The 16,594-nt window shown below is 37.9% G+C and overlaps 2 protein-coding genes across 3 annotated transcripts; both read right to left on the bottom strand.

Annotated features, from left to right (window-relative positions):
- Positions 1-142: 142 nt before the first annotated feature.
- On the bottom strand, positions 143-6,709 carry kdsr (3-ketodihydrosphingosine reductase). The gene is made up of 10 exons (XM_031294219.2): positions 6,235-6,709; positions 5,175-5,264; positions 4,827-4,883; positions 4,622-4,687; positions 4,442-4,537; positions 3,609-3,800; positions 3,193-3,276; positions 3,011-3,094; positions 2,780-2,881; positions 143-2,670 (listed from the first exon to the last, which is right to left on the bottom strand). The coding sequence occupies exons 1-10, from the start codon at positions 6,421-6,423 to the stop codon at positions 2,551-2,553; spliced, it is 1,080 nt and encodes a 359-aa protein (XP_031150079.1). The 5' UTR covers positions 6,424-6,709; the 3' UTR covers positions 143-2,550.
- Positions 6,710-7,427: 718 nt separating this feature from the next.
- On the bottom strand, positions 7,428-16,390 carry vps4b (vacuolar protein sorting 4 homolog B). Of its 2 annotated transcripts, XM_031294211.2 has the most exons (13): positions 16,218-16,390; positions 14,753-14,864; positions 14,386-14,486; positions 12,705-12,816; positions 12,210-12,360; positions 11,970-12,028; positions 11,683-11,802; positions 11,396-11,552; positions 11,148-11,296; positions 9,750-9,831; positions 9,448-9,667; positions 9,202-9,342; positions 7,428-8,450 (listed from the first exon to the last, which is right to left on the bottom strand). In XM_031294211.2, exons 1-13 carry the CDS (start codon positions 16,236-16,238, stop codon positions 8,349-8,351), a joined length of 1,527 nt encoding a protein of 508 aa, XP_031150071.1. In that variant the 5' UTR covers positions 16,239-16,390; the 3' UTR covers positions 7,428-8,348. The 2 variants fall into 2 exon arrangements, with proteins under 2 accessions (XP_031150071.1, XP_031150072.1); XM_031294212.2 differs by lacking the exons at positions 14,386-14,486; positions 14,753-14,864; positions 16,218-16,390 and adding an exon at positions 13,714-13,974.
- Positions 16,391-16,594: the final 204 nt, after the last annotated feature.

Raw genomic sequence — 16,594 nt, 5'->3', positions numbered from 1 at the left:
AAGAGTTCCCTAAACTGAAATGCAGCTTGAGGTCTGCAGCTATAGAAAGTAGCATAGAACAGGAGGGAAATGACTGTGACAAAGCATGACATCAAGAGCAACTTAAGAAGGATCCAATAATAAAGAATGAAGACTAGTGGTATTACATTACAGGTATTTATTTAGTTTATCATGTAAGAAAATAAGACAAAGAAACGTTCCACTTCTCACATTTTCTTTCAATGGCACACAAGGTGAAGGTGTTAAGTTTTTTGGCAGAAATGAAGTAAAAAGAAGAAACAAAAGCGTGCAAAAGGACTTTTATGTTCAATACTTAAAAAACTCATTAAGTATCTGATGATGACACCATTAAATAAGGGAAACTAGCGCGACAATTACAGAACGTAATTCTTGACTATGTTCTAACATATTGTAAGCATAGGCTTCATTTGCATAGCTTAAAGGTTAAAACAAAACTGCTTTTATATGGGCTACTATGGGCTCTATGTTCTATAAACTAGTTGTTGCTACCTCAAGATAAAAGACAACTTTTGAAAGCAATAAATGTATAATTATAAAAAGCTCTTGATTGCAGGACAGTATGCCTAACCAATTTCAAATGAGAACATCATCAAACATGAGTCATCCATTCTCACTTTCATAACTTGGATTTCTGTAAGGCTTCTGTTTGTCATATAAAGACTGGAAATTGACAAAATACACAAAAGCAGCTGGCATTTTACACTGAAAAGCTTTAAAGACTAAGTATTAAATGAACTGGTAAACCACATTGTTCTGTGGACGGGTCCATTCCTATAGCATTAGCTTCATCAGTAGTCACGTCTTAAGGCTTAGAATGGGTCCCCACACTGCTGCCAACCTTTAACAAATTAACTTTAACATCAACAGAGCAGCAACATCGAAATAAATCTTAAATAAATCCATTGCATCTACAGAAGTTGTCTTAACACATTTTGGCATTCAAATATTGATGTATTTAAAAAATAATATGTTCTGATTTGTATGTTTTATATTAAAGTACATTCTCCCGGTTTGTGATGGACCGAAGGAAGACTTGCTAGAGTCGACACTGTACTTTTTCTCTATCTATAATGCAAAACATATGGTAAACGTGGTAAATACAAGGTTTTTCAAGGAGGGAATCGATATCGTCATTTAGGGAGCTGCAAAGTCCAAACTGTGACATGGTGACAGCAGCCTTAGTGTAAAACAAATCTCTAGCGCCCTCACTAGACCTACAGGGACATGACTCGAACCAGCAAGTCTTACCCTGCCCTGACTTACACCGCCCCAACAAATTATGGATCCCACTTGGATCTTGACTGGCTGGGGTGGCTGAATATGTGCACCGACACATACAACTGCATGTATAAAGGATACGCTTCTTTTTACACATTTCATGAAAAAAAGTGTGCTAAACGTGGTCATATTCAGAGGTGAAAAGTGAAATTACCTGTGCTGGTCTCCCCCATCTTATGATTTCATGGCTTCAACCCATAGTACTAGCTTTCCTTTCTCATTGAAATAAGAGGGGATGCCGAGAAAATAATTTGGTGCGTTTATTCCCGAGACGATAAAATCTAATGGCTTTTTTCTCCCCAGGGGTTTGGCTCAGTCACAGCAAATGCAAAACACACATTCATGCACACTATTCTCCCAAAAACATTTGCGTCTAAAATGTTTGAATATTATTCTTTTCTGGAAATTATGTTTTTGCATTAGTAAAATAAAAAAAATAAAAACATCACAGCTCTCTTTCTCTCTCTCTCTGATATCACTGAAAGTACTGTTGTCTCACATCTGGCTTGGTTCACACACAGCACAAAAACTAAACACCGCACAACATAAACAAACACTGAGGGTCACAACTGGTTCCAAACACAAAGGTTATTTAGTCAAAAAAGAAAGTGCTTTGCCTGCAAATCTTTCTAGTATGAGAAGGTAAGAGTGAAAACTGTGAAATTCCTACAAGGTAGACCTAGTTGTGTGAACATGAAACAAAATGACAAAAGCTGAGAGTATTATTCTGGTTTTCACTATAGCCCCTGGTGAGAGGGAATTTCAAGCCATATTTGGCACAACCGGTCAGACAGGCTATCTGTTGCTTTTCCTCTGTGCCAAAAACAAATAAAAAACAGCACTGTGCAAGTGGAGGCAAGGAGGCCTTATGTCTAGACAGTGGTTCACAAAGCCTAGCAACTTTAAAACCAGAATGCGGGATGTTTAGTCTGCCCCCATTCCCTTAAAGTAAGGCTGCTCCCACAAAATGAAGCAGGTGGACACATTAAACTGAAAAGCCACTGGAATGCTCTGAGGGGATAGAAAAATCTAAATGACTAAATTCTATAGAGGAATTACATCACTGGACAAGCAAAGAGTAAACAACTGCCAGTTTTTTTTATCCTATCTGTTGATATCACAAATGCACTTAAAGCTTGGCCTTTTCCCCACCTATGGTTGTGCACTTGTACAGCTAGAAGAGGGGATGGGATGGGATGGGGGTGTGTAAAGGAGGAGGGGCATTGGGCTGTGAAGACAGTAAGGGTGCTGTTACTCCCTCTTGTCAGCGGCTTTTGACTGCTCCCTCTGAATCATGCAGCGGCGCACAATGCTGTCAAAACTCCCCAGGTAGAAGAGGGCGATGGTCCGAAATAATCCCATGGTAACAATCTGTAAACAAGATAAATTGAGGTTAGAATTTGTAAATCGCTCAATATTAACAGCATCCTGGAGCAGGACTACTTTGGCCAATGTGACTATATCATGTACATGGCGTTACCTGCTGGAGGCCTTCTGTGATGGACGTAACAGGTGACATTCCACAGGTGAGGGCTGATAGCATGTAACCATCGGGTCCCACAGAGCTGTTAAAGTTCCCCTGCTACAAGAGCAAAAGAAATAACAAGCAGATAGATTTACAACAGATTATCCACCTAATGTTCATTCACCTAATGTTTAAAACTGGACAAGAAACATGGTGGGGCAGTGGCAGGTGAAGTGAGTTTCTTACCACTGCATCTCGAACAATGATTTTGGCTACTTGGTCTGGTTGACAAACTCCAGAAGTTTCAGAGATTAATTTAGTCTCTAGAGGCTAGTAGAGGGAAAAACAAAAATAAAGTAAATGCTTTAAGTAGGGGGGAATTGAAAGTGAAATGATGTGAATATTTCTTTTGTTAAACAGATGTTTACCTTTGTCTTATTTTCCTCAGCTAATCCTGGAGTCTCAGTGTCAGGGGGGTAGGCCACAGTCACATAGATATTGTATGGCTTTATCTGGAGTAGAAGAACAGCAACACTCGCTGAGCATTATGTCCTAACATTTGACTTTGATAATAACTGTCAACAATCAACATTTTATTCAAAAAAAGGTCTTAAGGTAATAAAATTAAGTATGGATGCTCCTTATTGATAGATTAGGGATTCCTTGTTACATAATTCACACCAGCAACTCATCCCTCAGCAGCAAAGTGATGGAAAAATATAACAGGCATGAACTAAAATATTTTAACTCAATGCATTGTGAACTTCACTAGCAATGCGTGTTTGCTGTGTGCAGTGGAAATCTATCAAAAAGGGTATTCAAGCATAAGAGGCCCAAAACTCACCTCCATCTGCAGCGACTCTGCTAAGCCACGCAGAGCAAACTTGGATGGGGAGTAGGCGGTGTATCCAAACAGGCCGATCTGGCCTGCTTGGGAGGACACAAACATAATGCGGCCCATTCTTCGCTCCTTCATGGTGGTTATGACGGCCCGTGTCGGGTAAACGCTGCCCAGGTAGTTTACTTCCATCAGTTTCTGTTGGCAAAGGCCAAAAATCACACACATTATAACAAGATTATCCACAGTACAGCACTGCATACTGTAAATGTAGCTACACCAAAACCTGAATACTGGCAGATCATTTCTCTAATATACTCACTGCAAATTGCTTAAGGTATTACCTGGGAATTTAACCTCCTTTCTGACTGTAAAAAAAAAATCAACTACATAACCAGACAGCAATGAAAACTCCTATTTACCTATATGGTAACACATATTCTGTGGTCTTAGTGCAAATCTTACATGTTGGTCTAGATAAAATATATTAATTTTTGTAAAGTAAGTATTTAAATCACATTGGTCCGATGGCTAAATACTTATATATATATATATATATATATATATATATATATATATATATATATATATATATATATATATATCCAGAAAATATCAGGAAAGTATGTTAAGTATAATTCCTATTATAACTTGGAAACATATGGCCCTCCTCAAAAAAACTTGTTAAATTAATAAGACTCTCCTTTTTATTCCGACACCTGTTAATCACTCAGGTGAAAATATGAGCAGTGGATACTTTTAATCAACACAGTTTTTAGTACTATTTTGAGAGTAGCTTATTGACATGACCAAATGTCTTGGCTACACTTGGTGCCTACCTTAAAACGGTCCACTTCCACGTCCTCAAACTTTCCAGAAATGGCTAATCCAGCACAGTTCACTAACATATCAACCGGACCCAGCTTCTCTTGAGCCTGCATGACAGGAAAAAGCCACTTCAGTGCTGAATTATTAAAAGGAATTTGAGATGTCCCACTGTTGCTAAAAGGTAACATTACCTGTTTTATCACACTTTCCACCTGGCTATAATCACTGGAAACATCCACTGATATGCAGAGCACCACCTGAGTAAGGAAATTTAACATGATCTCATGCAATGTAATGTAAAATGGCATATACAAGCTATGTATACAGTCACAACATGTGATTTAAAACAATATCTGAAAGTTACATCTTTCATTGAAGTAAATGCTAAACACATACCTGTTTGTCATTGATGGCAAATTTCTCCACCTCTTTCTTTGCTTGAAGCAATTTAGCCTAAGGGTAAAAGAGCATTTGTAATATGTTATAAAAACGTAAGAGTCATACAATTTCACTCAATAAAAAACATGTCAAATCTTCAGAACATGAAAGCTCACATGCAGGCGAACACAATATAAAGTAAATGTAGCATGTAAGTGAAGCACATCCTTTACCTTGCATGGAGATAATTAACCTTTAGTATATATTTTACTGTCTTTGACATCAAATGAGTTGACTATAACAACAAACAGCTTGTGACTAGGCAAGACACAAAGAAATGATTGGTTGAATATGGTTTGTGCTGACCTCATCCCGTGCCACCAAAGTGATGAATGCTCCTTGCTTGTAGCACTCAACTGCAATGGATTTCCCAATCCCACTTGAGCCTCCTGTCACCTGAAAATTCAAAAGACAAGAAGATCATTAATCGAAAGTATCTGGTAGGGTAGGATTGATGATCTGAAACTCATAGGCTGGGGCGCAGGTAAACTGGAAATGTAGTTAATGTTTCCATAATGCAACTTTTGAATAAAGATGTGCAAGTCCGTTCTGCTATGGGTTTACAAAATCTGCATAATGAAATGAGTCAAACTTCACTATTGACAGTTTGTTAGGTACACCTAACTTAAACTTGTGTGGGTTAGTCAACCCTATGTGCTATAACCAGAGTTGACCAGTAACTTAAGTTAAATTATAACTTAACTGTTTCAACAAAACTCTTTTATATACATAAAGACAATATATATAGCCGGGATAGATGGCATTAGCTTGACCTATTTTATAAACTGGTAATTTAGCGTCAGTGAACTGTAACGTGACGTTAATTAGTTAACGTTACATTCAAAGAACTGTAAAGCTCTGAAGACTGTAAATATATTCAACACTTGTGACCTCACGTGACTGAATGATATTGAACTCTTCTAACTGATGTAATGAATTGGACTCAAATAAATATGAACAGTCTATGATTGGACTGCTTGTTGATTAGCATTGCTGGACTTTGCAGACTCCCTGGGATAAGAATTGTTTATGTATTTATGTTGTAGTTGTGTGTATGTGTTTTTTGTAAGTGCAAATGCTCTCACTAGCTAAATTAATTGAAAAAAAATGTGGGTGTGTCACTCTTTATAACCGCCAGTTGACTGTCGTTATAATTCGGCACTATTTCTTTACCAAAAATGTATGGTTGGTTATTAGCTATAAGGCTAGTGCTAATATACATAGCTGCCGGACATTTAAAACGTAGCTAGCTAAACTCAGCTAGCTCAGGAGCTAACGCCAGCTATGAAGCTACAGTATAATGACTGGACGTTAGCTACCGTTACCGCCTAACAAGTAACGTTAGTTAGCACTCCGGTGCACTTACCACGACGTGGGCCCCGTTCAGTTTCAGAGGTTTGGGACTAATGAGAGGCGATATCATGTATAACAGCAACACAAAGGCAACGATGAAGGCAGCAACTACAAGAAGCATGATGAATGGCAGAAGAAGCCACCAGGAATTGATGAAAAGCCAATCTGTGATCGTTGAGCTCAACCCTTCTTCCGAGGACATGGGTGAAATCAGGCAATCGTTAGCTTGTTTGCTAACTAGCAGGCCAGCTTCTGAGGTCCGATAACAGAGCGACAAGGCAGACGACAACCCTGAAAGGGGGTGGCGAAATACAGATCTCAGAGGACGCGTTGTTCCGGGGTTTTGGCAGGGAGTCAAAGATTATTAACGACACAGGTGGACATTGGCTCCCCGTGACAAAGCGCAGTCTGCAAACCAAAACAAATCGAACTGTGCACTATAAACGGATGCTTGTCGGTCGTACCTGGTACTTGTAGTCCTCAAGCCGACAGCGTTGCGAAATCCAAACGCTGCTTAAGCGTGCATTAACAACAGCTCCCACAATGCAATGCACCGCTTCCTCATTGGTCGTATCCGTTAGCTACACACCTATCTTCACACGCCCTCCGAACCAGCCACCAGGTATGATGACTGATGATCAGTAAAGTAGCTATTATAAATTGTGAGAACATTAATGAACCTACATTGTAAATCCTTGTCAATACCAAAGCGTGAATGTGTTACAAAAAAGTAAACAGCTTTTCTTGACGTAGCTTTAACTTTTATTTACATTGTGGAAAAAAAAAAAAAAAGAAAATGTTATGCATGGGTGACCACACAAAGAAAAAGCTCGAATTTGCTATATGTATAGACATTTACAGTAAAATAAGACTCCTAAAACTCAAAAAGAGATAGTTTTCACACCTTAGGAGAAAAAGAGCACAGCTGTATACAATCTCTGAAAGAGCTTACATTAATTATACATTTTAGTTGTAGTGACAAAGCACTGGATATATAAGCAGTGCGACCAATTTAGAAATAAACCAATAAAAATGAATCTTGCAGCTTTTCTAGAAGGCACATGGTGCACACATGGTGCAGACTGCCACTCATGGCTACATATAGTTCATGCTTGGAGACGCACTCCTATATTGTTAAGTATACAAGAAGATGATCTCTCCACCTGAGCCATCAGTGTCCAACTGGGTCTTGTTTTATCAAAATTCATAATGACTTTATCATAACATAAGGCTTAGTTTTTTGCAGTTTATATTGAAGATAACCAGCAAAGCCTGTGGATAGTAAAGAAAAATATGTACAGTAGGTTGTGAAAAAAAAAAAATGAGCTGAGTGACAAAGCAATTAAAAGCTATTGAGTCCTTGAAGAATTGGAAAATAATGCTGGTCTGGCACCGTTGGTGATCCACCCTTGTAGCCGTGTTTAATTTAAATGATAAATGAGTAAACAAATACAATTGTTCTTTGTTAGGAAACTGGATAAACAATCCAAAATTTCCACTGGGTCTAATGTAGCTCTCATCCTGAATATCTCTGTCTCAACGCTTAAACGTCCACCATGGACACGAGACAAAAATGACATATTTCAAGATTTTTACATTCCACAAAGTACAGTATACACCATAAAATGCTTTGGAGAATATGCAAGCGGTATATTTTAGTACAGTGAGATGTATTCTGGCTGGAAAATAAGGAGACAAGAGCTAGTCTTAACTTAAAATAAATGATGTTGACTTCAAAAGCCTTATTTGCAATTAATTGTTGTGTATGTCGTTAGTTTCCCTAAGTTGCTAGGGTATTCTGCTGATAAATACCTTTTATTCTATAGTGCACAAGTCAAACAACCCTCTAAATTATTTATGTCACCGATTCTTTTATCAAGTCAGCTGCAGATGGGAAGTTTTTAATCTTCTTTGGACAATGGTTATTTTCGAATAAAACTAGATCCTTTCACTCTTTGCTTGGTTTTCAAATTGGCAAAACAACAGCGCAGTGATCTTGTCCACTCATGATAAACCACGAAGCCTGGTGAATGGTTATGATGAGAGAGTAAAAAAGAAAAAAAAAAAAGGACAAGGACAGTAAAGAGAGATGATCAAAATTCCTTTGCTTTGGCTCAATCATCCCACCTAGCCTTCCTGTCCAAAGTCATTTGTGAATTTTTTCAGTTTGACCAGATCTTGATCATTGACTGTTGGCTTTGTGTTGGCCAGAGACCTCATCATGTCGGACTGAAAAGAGGAAAAAAGATCATGATATTAAAGCAAGGACTCGAATATGCAATTATATTACTAGGGCTGACCCAAATGCTCCTAAGCTATGATTGTTGCCATGGTAATTGACGTCCAAATCAGTATTTGAATATTTGGTTCTTTTTTTCATTTTCTTTTTAAAATTATTACTATATGCATTACCCCATAAATCACAAACAGCCCATGAAATAAGGAATAGTAATCCCACATTATTCATTTATGCATCAACATTAATTATAATTATTCTCAGACAGAGACCCAGACTATTTGTGTATTATGTGTGTGTGTGTGTGTGTGTGTGTGTGTGTGTGTGTGTGTGCATAGGCGCTGCGCTGTCCCAGGTACTAATATCGATAGACAGAAAAACACCAGCACCTAAATTGAATCTTTGACTACGTGAGTGCTAGCAACTTCACTGCAATTATTGGCATGCAAGATGTCGAAAAAGTCCAGCATCTGGATTAATTTCAAATTTTGCGAAGACGACCCCCAAAAAATCTAGTGCCAGATATGCCAAATGAAACTGGCATATCACAAATCTACAACGAGTTTGGCAAATCACCTGAAAACTAAGGAACAGCTGAGCCTCGATAAAGTATTGCTAGGCCTTTATTTCAAAGCTTTGAAATGTATTTAAATGCTTCCCACCGATGTTTCAAAACCCCAAAAGTGATATCCGGGACAGCTTTATATATTTATATATTACCATATAGTATTTTAATAAGCTTACCATGCATACTACAGGTTCCAATAGCTTCTCCCCAGGTACCTCCATCCATGTCATTTCAATTGCGTTGGGATCGCCAGGAGAGCAAGGAGTCAATAGGTCATCTACAAGCATGTTGGGGTCAGTTCTTGATTCACCACGTACCTGTTTTATATTACAATATAAGAAAGGAAACAAACGTGACAATTTGTTAACTGCAACATATTACACTGGAGCATAAAACGGAGACCAGTATTTTAAAAGACGTACCTTTTTGAAGTGGGTTGCTGACTGGACCTTCCTAACAGGCTGCATTAGAGCATCTCGGACAATGATGCTGATATCTGCTCCTGAGTATCCATCGGTCTTCTTACCCAGAGTGACAAAGTCAGTGTCGCTGAGACTTGTGGGGGTCGCACCCAGATGGAGCTTGAACATGAAGGAGCGTGCGTGCTCTTCAGGCAGCGGGATGTAGATCCTCTTCTCAAATCTGAGAGTATTATTGGTGTACAGTCAGCAAAGGTGAATGACATCATGGTTACTAATAACTTTCACCAAGTGATAACAATTACCTTCTTCTGATGGCTGAGTCTAGGGTCCATGGGATATTTGTTGCCCCAAGTACCAGCACTCCCTCATTGTCATTTCCCACACCTGCAAAATAGAAAAAGTCTGGGTAAGTACACACTAAAATACTTCATCTTAGCAATGATACTCTGGTGCTTTCACTGACACAATGACGGCCCCTCCAGCTTTCTATAGATCTGTGACCACACATTGCCTTACAGGCCATATAGGTGTTAGTTACAAAATTAGGAATCAAAATTAGACTATTGCAAATCTGCTTACTAGTGTTTTCCTAGTGTTTAATTGCCATCTTGTCTGAAGCAAAAACCAACTCTACAAACATCATAAAAATTAATGAAATAAAATATTAAGTTTAGGGAAAAGAAGATATTTATTTCACACAGCAAATACCACATATTTCATGAATTTGACTACAGTTTCGTTTTTCCACCTCTGCTCAACAAGTTACTTACTGCAAACTGAGTATGCACATACAAGGAGTAAATCTATGAAAGTTGCTGAACATTGAATACATATAACAATAACAACGGACAAAAAAAGTCAGTATTGATCATAGATAAGCAACCTTCACAAAAAAAGTTTATGTTTTGGGGTCCAAACCCTAGATTTGCAAAAATATGAATCAATATATCCATATTATGGATAGATAACATGAGTGTAGCTTTTCATCTATATAAAAAATAAATACATGTAGTTCCAGCCACACCTCAATCATTGACGTCACAGCAGGTGTTTTCCCATAACCTGTCAGAGCATATTGGCTCTGACATCTGTTTAGGGGTGTGACCACAATAGGCAAGCTGTGGAGTTTGATTCTGTTTAGAGCGCTGCAGCAGCAAGTTACTGCTCCATGTGACTCAGTGGTCATTTAACATTTACATTGTTCACACTTCTGTTAGAAATAAGTCAACAGGGAGAAGTAAAGAGACTGTGAGTTTGTCCACTGCCCTACTCTGAAACAAATCATATGTTCAAAGGACATTAACCTGAAAGTTTTGCCAGCCATTGGACTTATGTATAATATAAGTAAATACTTTAAGGTTGCCCAAAATGTACCTTCCAGTCACCCAGCCACTGCAGCTTTAACTTTCTCCTGTGCAAGTTTCTGGTGATACATCTGTCTATCCCATGCCATGTAACTACAACGATTCCAGTCAAAATCTAGGATGCAGAAAGAAACTGAAAGGGTTGCTTCACTTAGTGCATTAACATTTATTTTCTACAACTGCCATTTTAGAAGGCTGCTTACCGATTCTACAGGACATTGCTGAAAAAAAACTTCACTTGTGTCTTTTTTAAACTATTAACACTAAAATAGACTAAATTTAATTTATCACAGCATTCAGTAGGTACAAACAATTGTTATAGCTCATCAGACTTACCCTGCATCTGAACCAGGAACTCTGTCTTAATACGCCGAGCAGCCTCACTCTCGTTCTCACTTCTGGAGCCACACAGGGAGTCGATCTCATCAATGAAGATGATAGAAGGCTTGTGCTCCCTTGCAAGGGTAAAAAGATTCTTCACCAACCTGGGAAGCAAAAGGAAAGTTTAAGAAATGAAATAGCAACATGCTGCAGTATATTTTTATGTTTTACTGATTTTGTAGATTACTGTTAATATGACTTACTTTTCACTCTCTCCCAGCCATTTGGAGACAAGGTCAGAAGAGGAGATGGAGAAGAAGGTTGAGTTGTTTGCTTCTGTGGCAACAGCTTTAGCCAGATAAGACTTTCCTGTACCAGGTGGTCCAAAGAGCAAGATCCCTCTCCATGGAGTTCTCTTTCCTGTCAGTCAAGCAAAAAGGTAATTTAGGCAATATTAGTGTCATCAAAAACCATCAAATGTACTCTGTTTGCTTCTGTCATTTAAGAGCAAAGTAATGAGGAAGCCTTCCTCATAATTAAGATGTAGTACCTGTGAATAGGTGGGGAAATTTGATCGGAAGAATAACAGCTTCTTTCAGTGCCTCCTTGGCTCCCTCTAAACCAGCAACATCATTCCATTTGATGTTTGGTTTCTCCATAACAATTGCACCTGGGAAAAGTAACATACTACATTACTTAGGAGTCTAAATAATGCCTGCTTTATGACAGATTTCATGTAACAAACTCACAAGAAATTAACAAATATTATGACAGCTCAGTTCAGCAAAAAAAAAAAAAAAGGCGTGAAGAAGGTCCAATAGTCCACATATTACAAACCTGAGAGTTGATTTTGGAACTTCTTTTTCTCTGGATCATCACCTTCATCACTTTCATTCCTGGAAACACAAACATAATTATATATATATATATATATATATATATATATATATATATACACACACAATTTTGTCTATATATCAAGTACTAAATCATTTATTATATTTCCATATATCAATGGAACATTGATTTTCCATCTAGGTCTGAATGGCATCACATCTGCTCCACCCCTAAACATACCCTTTGTCATCAGACTGTGACTCTTTGACAGGCTTCGCGGGAGGAGCGCTTTCTTTCTTCTTTAAATACTCCTTCAACTTCTCTGCTCTGTCCAAATATTCTGCACATTTTGCCCGGATGCTCTGTTTAGCTTTGTCACTCTGGGCTTCATCTGTCAGAAATAACAACAAAAAAGGTACACAAAAATGATTTAAGGTTTGAGTATTTGTTCCTAAAAGAGACATCACCCTCCTCTGAGCATTTCAGCGTTAGTATACTGCTCTAAATACAAAAGAATTACATTAAACAATTACCAAACACTTTTTTTTCATTATTCTTGCTTTTACCACTGCTATGACAGTGTACAGAATAGCTTGTATGTCATTTTGAGAGATAGGAAGTCACTCTTAAACTATGTCACAAAGGATTATTATCATAATGTGATTCTGTTGTGGCAAACAGCTGTGATTATCAGATTGCGGACACTTCATGCCAATGGGCTGTCCTAAGCCTTACATTTCACCACATGGAGGAAGTACTGAACAGCAGCCTGGTAAAGACGCAGAGCCTCCTCGTATTTCTGAGCTTTATCCTCCTGAGCCGCCTTGCTGGCAAGATCAATGGCTTTCTAAAACAACAGAGACACAGAACAATGTTAGTTATATTAACATTTGTAGATTCTACAATTGAAGGAAACACAGACAGCAGTGTGAGGTTAATGAGTGTCTTTGAACTATGACAGCGTCAGAACACCATCAACCAATCAAAACAAACATAATAGCAAAATTATAAATATAGGCAATAAAGTTGTTAAATTAATTGATTAAGAGTGACACATGCTTAAGTGAGAATGTCGGTCGCAGGCAGCGATATAACATTACTTACCGTAATCTACTAGCTAGCTAGCTGTGAATATTAGATTTAATGCTACACCTGTCCTGTGTGGTGACACTACGCACACCGAGGTAGGAATGCCTGAACCTGAATGCACGGTTACTTCCTTTTGGTTACCGTAGCTATAATATGTCGCTTTAACACAATATTACGTTAACTGTTTTGCTTTCCATTTGAAGTGGATGTCTTTTTAGAGGCCAAATAAAATCAGTTAAAGTTAGCTAGCTAGCAACGTTAATCCCATTAGCTAGGTGTCTTGTTCGTCAATACATACGCTACTGTTACTGTATAACTGCTACGTCAGTTGCCACAACTGCATACATTGTAGCACAGGAAAACAATAGCCTTTAACACATGGGTCATCTTTTGGTTGTCTTTGTTGTTTACAAGTTAACTGCTGAATTCATGCTGATGTTAGCTAGCTAACCATGCTAATTAGCAGCTAATGTTACAAACGTTACTATTTTACACATTTAGAAGCATTTATACCAAACCTAACAAAACAAGGCCAGGCGTTTCGGTTGACAACAACAAGGTTACTTTTTTTTTTAGTTTAGTCCAAGATGTGAATAACTTTATCATATTTTATGTTACGCGTTTTAGCCAGCCCTGGGGTTTGTCCTCAACTTACCTGTAAATTATTGTTGGTAGCCATAATGGCTGATCACTTGTCCAATAATCGAAACGAATGCAACACCGCCGTAAGGAAACAACTTGTAAACACTATGCTTTAGAATTGAACCATTCAAGTTGTCTGTTAACTCGACAATCGGGGTTTTTATGACGCTTGTTTTCGTTTCTAAGATCGTTCCCGAGTCAGATCGAGGAGAGAACTTCCGCATTGAAAAGTCGATACTCGCGTGCACGGAATCTGATGACGTCAAGACGTAGCCTCGGTACAGTTTCGAATACATTACTGCGTTTGGCCGTAGACTGTAAAAATAAGGTTTTTACATTTGAAAATATTAATTTATTGTATTTTAACGGTAACTGTTAAGTGAAGATACGGGGATCAATTGGAACTACATTTTTCTTTTTCTGTCTTTTTTTTTTCTCCTATTTGTCTTTTGTCATGTGGTTTATTATGTGGTGACGTCTTTGGTTCTAATGAAGCACTACCAGACTATGAATGGACTATTAACCCTGTCGTTCAAACATGAATTATGTCATCAATCAAGCACCTGACTTCAGTTTAAATTATTTTTAAAAAGTCACTCTTGTTGCAACACATCCAAACTGTTGTGAACTTGAGACATTACACTGATTGTAAAACAGATATTATGTATTTCATTTTTGTAACAACCTCTTTATTCACTAGGTACTCCTGTAGTTCTTCCGCTCTGTCCAAGTACTGTTTACATGTATCTCTTATCTTCTGGTTGCCATCTTTACCCTGGGGTTCACCTGATGGGAAGGATAACGTTCATTTAATAGCATTCGGCAATGTTAATGATTTTTGTTACGGCCATTTTATAAACTATCTATTGCAACAAGTTATAAGGATGACACAACTTAAAATTGGCACAAACTAAAACCATTAGTAGTTGAGTAATTTCACTTATATGCTAATTGCCAATAGGGAATGACAGTGACGCATACTCTTGTAGAGGCTACTAGAAACATCATTATGTGACATTGGATGCATTTTGTTTCCAGCTGCATTGACGCACGTTTTATAATGTGCAGAAAGTACTTGACAGCATGTTGGTAGGAGCGGATGGCCTCCTCATAGTTTCCAGCCTGGTCTTCCTGTGAGGCCTTCTGTGCTACAGCAATAGCTTTCTGAAAAAGCAGGAAACAATTAATATTTCAGATACTATCATATCTTAGGTTTTTGCTGAAATCACTACATGACAGTCTGTAAAGGGATCTCAAACTCAGTAAGTTCACATCATCTCAGTGTCCCATAAACTGCATAAATCTACTCTGGCCAAAACAAAAGTAACATTGTACATTGTTGTTGTTATACTAATAGCATGTTAGTACCATCTTATAAAAAAAATCACAATAGTTTCTAAAAATGATCTGGAGCTCAAGCTGAAATGATAAATTGACTGATTGAGTAGTTGATCAACGCAAAATGTATTAATTCCACATTTGGTAATCCAGTCATTTCAGTAATGTAGGCTATTAGTGTAGAGTAAATGGTCAATCAATTATTATTATTATTACTACATTATTACATGTCATTTAGCTGACGCTTTTATCCAAAGCAACTTACAATTGCTAGCCTATATATCAGAGGCTGCACTCCTCTGGAGCAACTATGGGTTAAGTGTCTTGCTCAGGGACACATTGGTTGATGTATCACAGTGGGAATCAAACCCATATCTCCCACATCAAAGGCATGTGTTATATCCACTGCGCCATCACCACCTCATTATTATACATAATTAAGTAATACGCAATTCATTTTATAGTCAATTCAAATATGCCAGTGAAAATCTTTGATGTGAAATTATTATAGTGTATAAATTGCTGCTGAACTGTTGCCTGTGTCCAACTATATAACTTCAGTTGTATGGTGATGTTGTGTATTAAACCCCAGTAAGAGTAAACTGCCTACTAAAGCAGCTGCCTTAGCAGACTGAACCTTATAACTATACGTGGAAAATGAGTTGTTTATAATAGAAGATTGTCTGTGTGAATTCCACCCATCTATTAGAGTACCTTTAGGGTACCTGCTATTTTTTGACTAATACAGTAAAACTACACTGCATATCTATCTAAACCAATCAGATAGCAGATTCCTTAAAACATTTTGTAAACTGTGAATGAATAATTTCACTGACCGCCATTGAATCTGTGGACTTGATGCGAGTCACTATTTTGGTCAGTGATTGAGTTCAGTCAGCTCTTGCAGAAATAGAAATAGTGACACAAAGGTCCTGCATTTAACTGCTCATTCTGTTATAGTTGGATACAACGCTATTTTAATTTAGAACACAATACCTTTAGAAATACTTAGACTTAATCTAAAACTAAAGATTATGTGAAAATGAAACCCGTGAGATTGCATACCGGGAATAGTTTATAGCCTACTCGGTGTTATCTGTGTCACTACACTTGTTACACTCCAGTAGCCTAACATCGACAAACGGGGAGCTTCCAGTCTTCAATAACTATTAATCCTACCTGTAGATTTGTTGGCTCCATGCGGAGTCCTGTGAGAATGAAAAAAACACACAACAGCTACGACCCGTGATCCCAGCCAGTCTTGTTTCGTTTACCCAGCCGTAAGTCACCGCATAACAAGTTCCTGTTTGCTTATCACTCCCTCAGTGACACATGCGTTCAAGAAAGCAGTCTGCCCAGTCAAAGGAATGGCAACGATGCCAGTGAGTCACGATGCTTAATTGTTGTCGTGCAAGTTACAAAGACAACAGAAGTTGCTGAGCCATTAAATAAATGACCCAAATACACAGAAAAACTGTTTTAGAATTATGTGGCCTAATTATTGTCTTTCACTGTGAATTATTTTGGGACAGTTAACAAAAAAATAAAATAAAAAT

This window comes from Sander lucioperca, chromosome 9 (assembly GCF_008315115.2).
Source record: "Sander lucioperca isolate FBNREF2018 chromosome 9, SLUC_FBN_1.2, whole genome shotgun sequence".
Classification (NCBI taxonomy): Eukaryota; Metazoa; Chordata; class Actinopteri; order Perciformes; family Percidae; genus Sander; species Sander lucioperca.
The sequence above is the reverse complement of the archived record's forward strand: the minus strand, read 5'-3'. Positions and strand labels throughout refer to the sequence as shown.

What these genes read in the sequence shown, in the direction of transcription:
- vps4b (XM_031294211.2), bottom strand. Translation starts at nt 16,238, where the DNA reads ATGGAGCCAACAAATCTACAG. An exon ending in GTTCCTGGTTCAGATGCAGG is followed by an intron (nt 9,832 to 11,147) that starts GTAAGTCTGATG and finishes TCTATTTTGCAG; the next exon opens with GTGTGGGAAATGACAATGAG. An exon ending in CAGCAACCCACTTCAAAAAG is followed by an intron (nt 9,343 to 9,447) that starts GTACGTCTTTTA and finishes AATATAAAACAG; the next exon opens with GTACGTGGTGAATCAAGAAC.
- kdsr (XM_031294219.2), bottom strand. Translation starts at nt 6,423, where the DNA reads ATGTCCTCGGAAGAAGGGTTGAGCTCAACGATCACAGATTGGCTTTTC. An exon ending in TGAACGGGGCCCACGTCGTG is followed by an intron (nt 5,265 to 6,234) that starts GTAAGTGCACCG and finishes TTGAATTTTCAG; the next exon opens with GTGACAGGAGGCTCAAGTGG. An exon ending in TCATTGTTCGAGATGCAGTG is followed by an intron (nt 2,882 to 3,010) that starts GTAAGAAACTCA and finishes TTGCTCTTGTAG; the next exon opens with CAGGGGAACTTTAACAGCTC.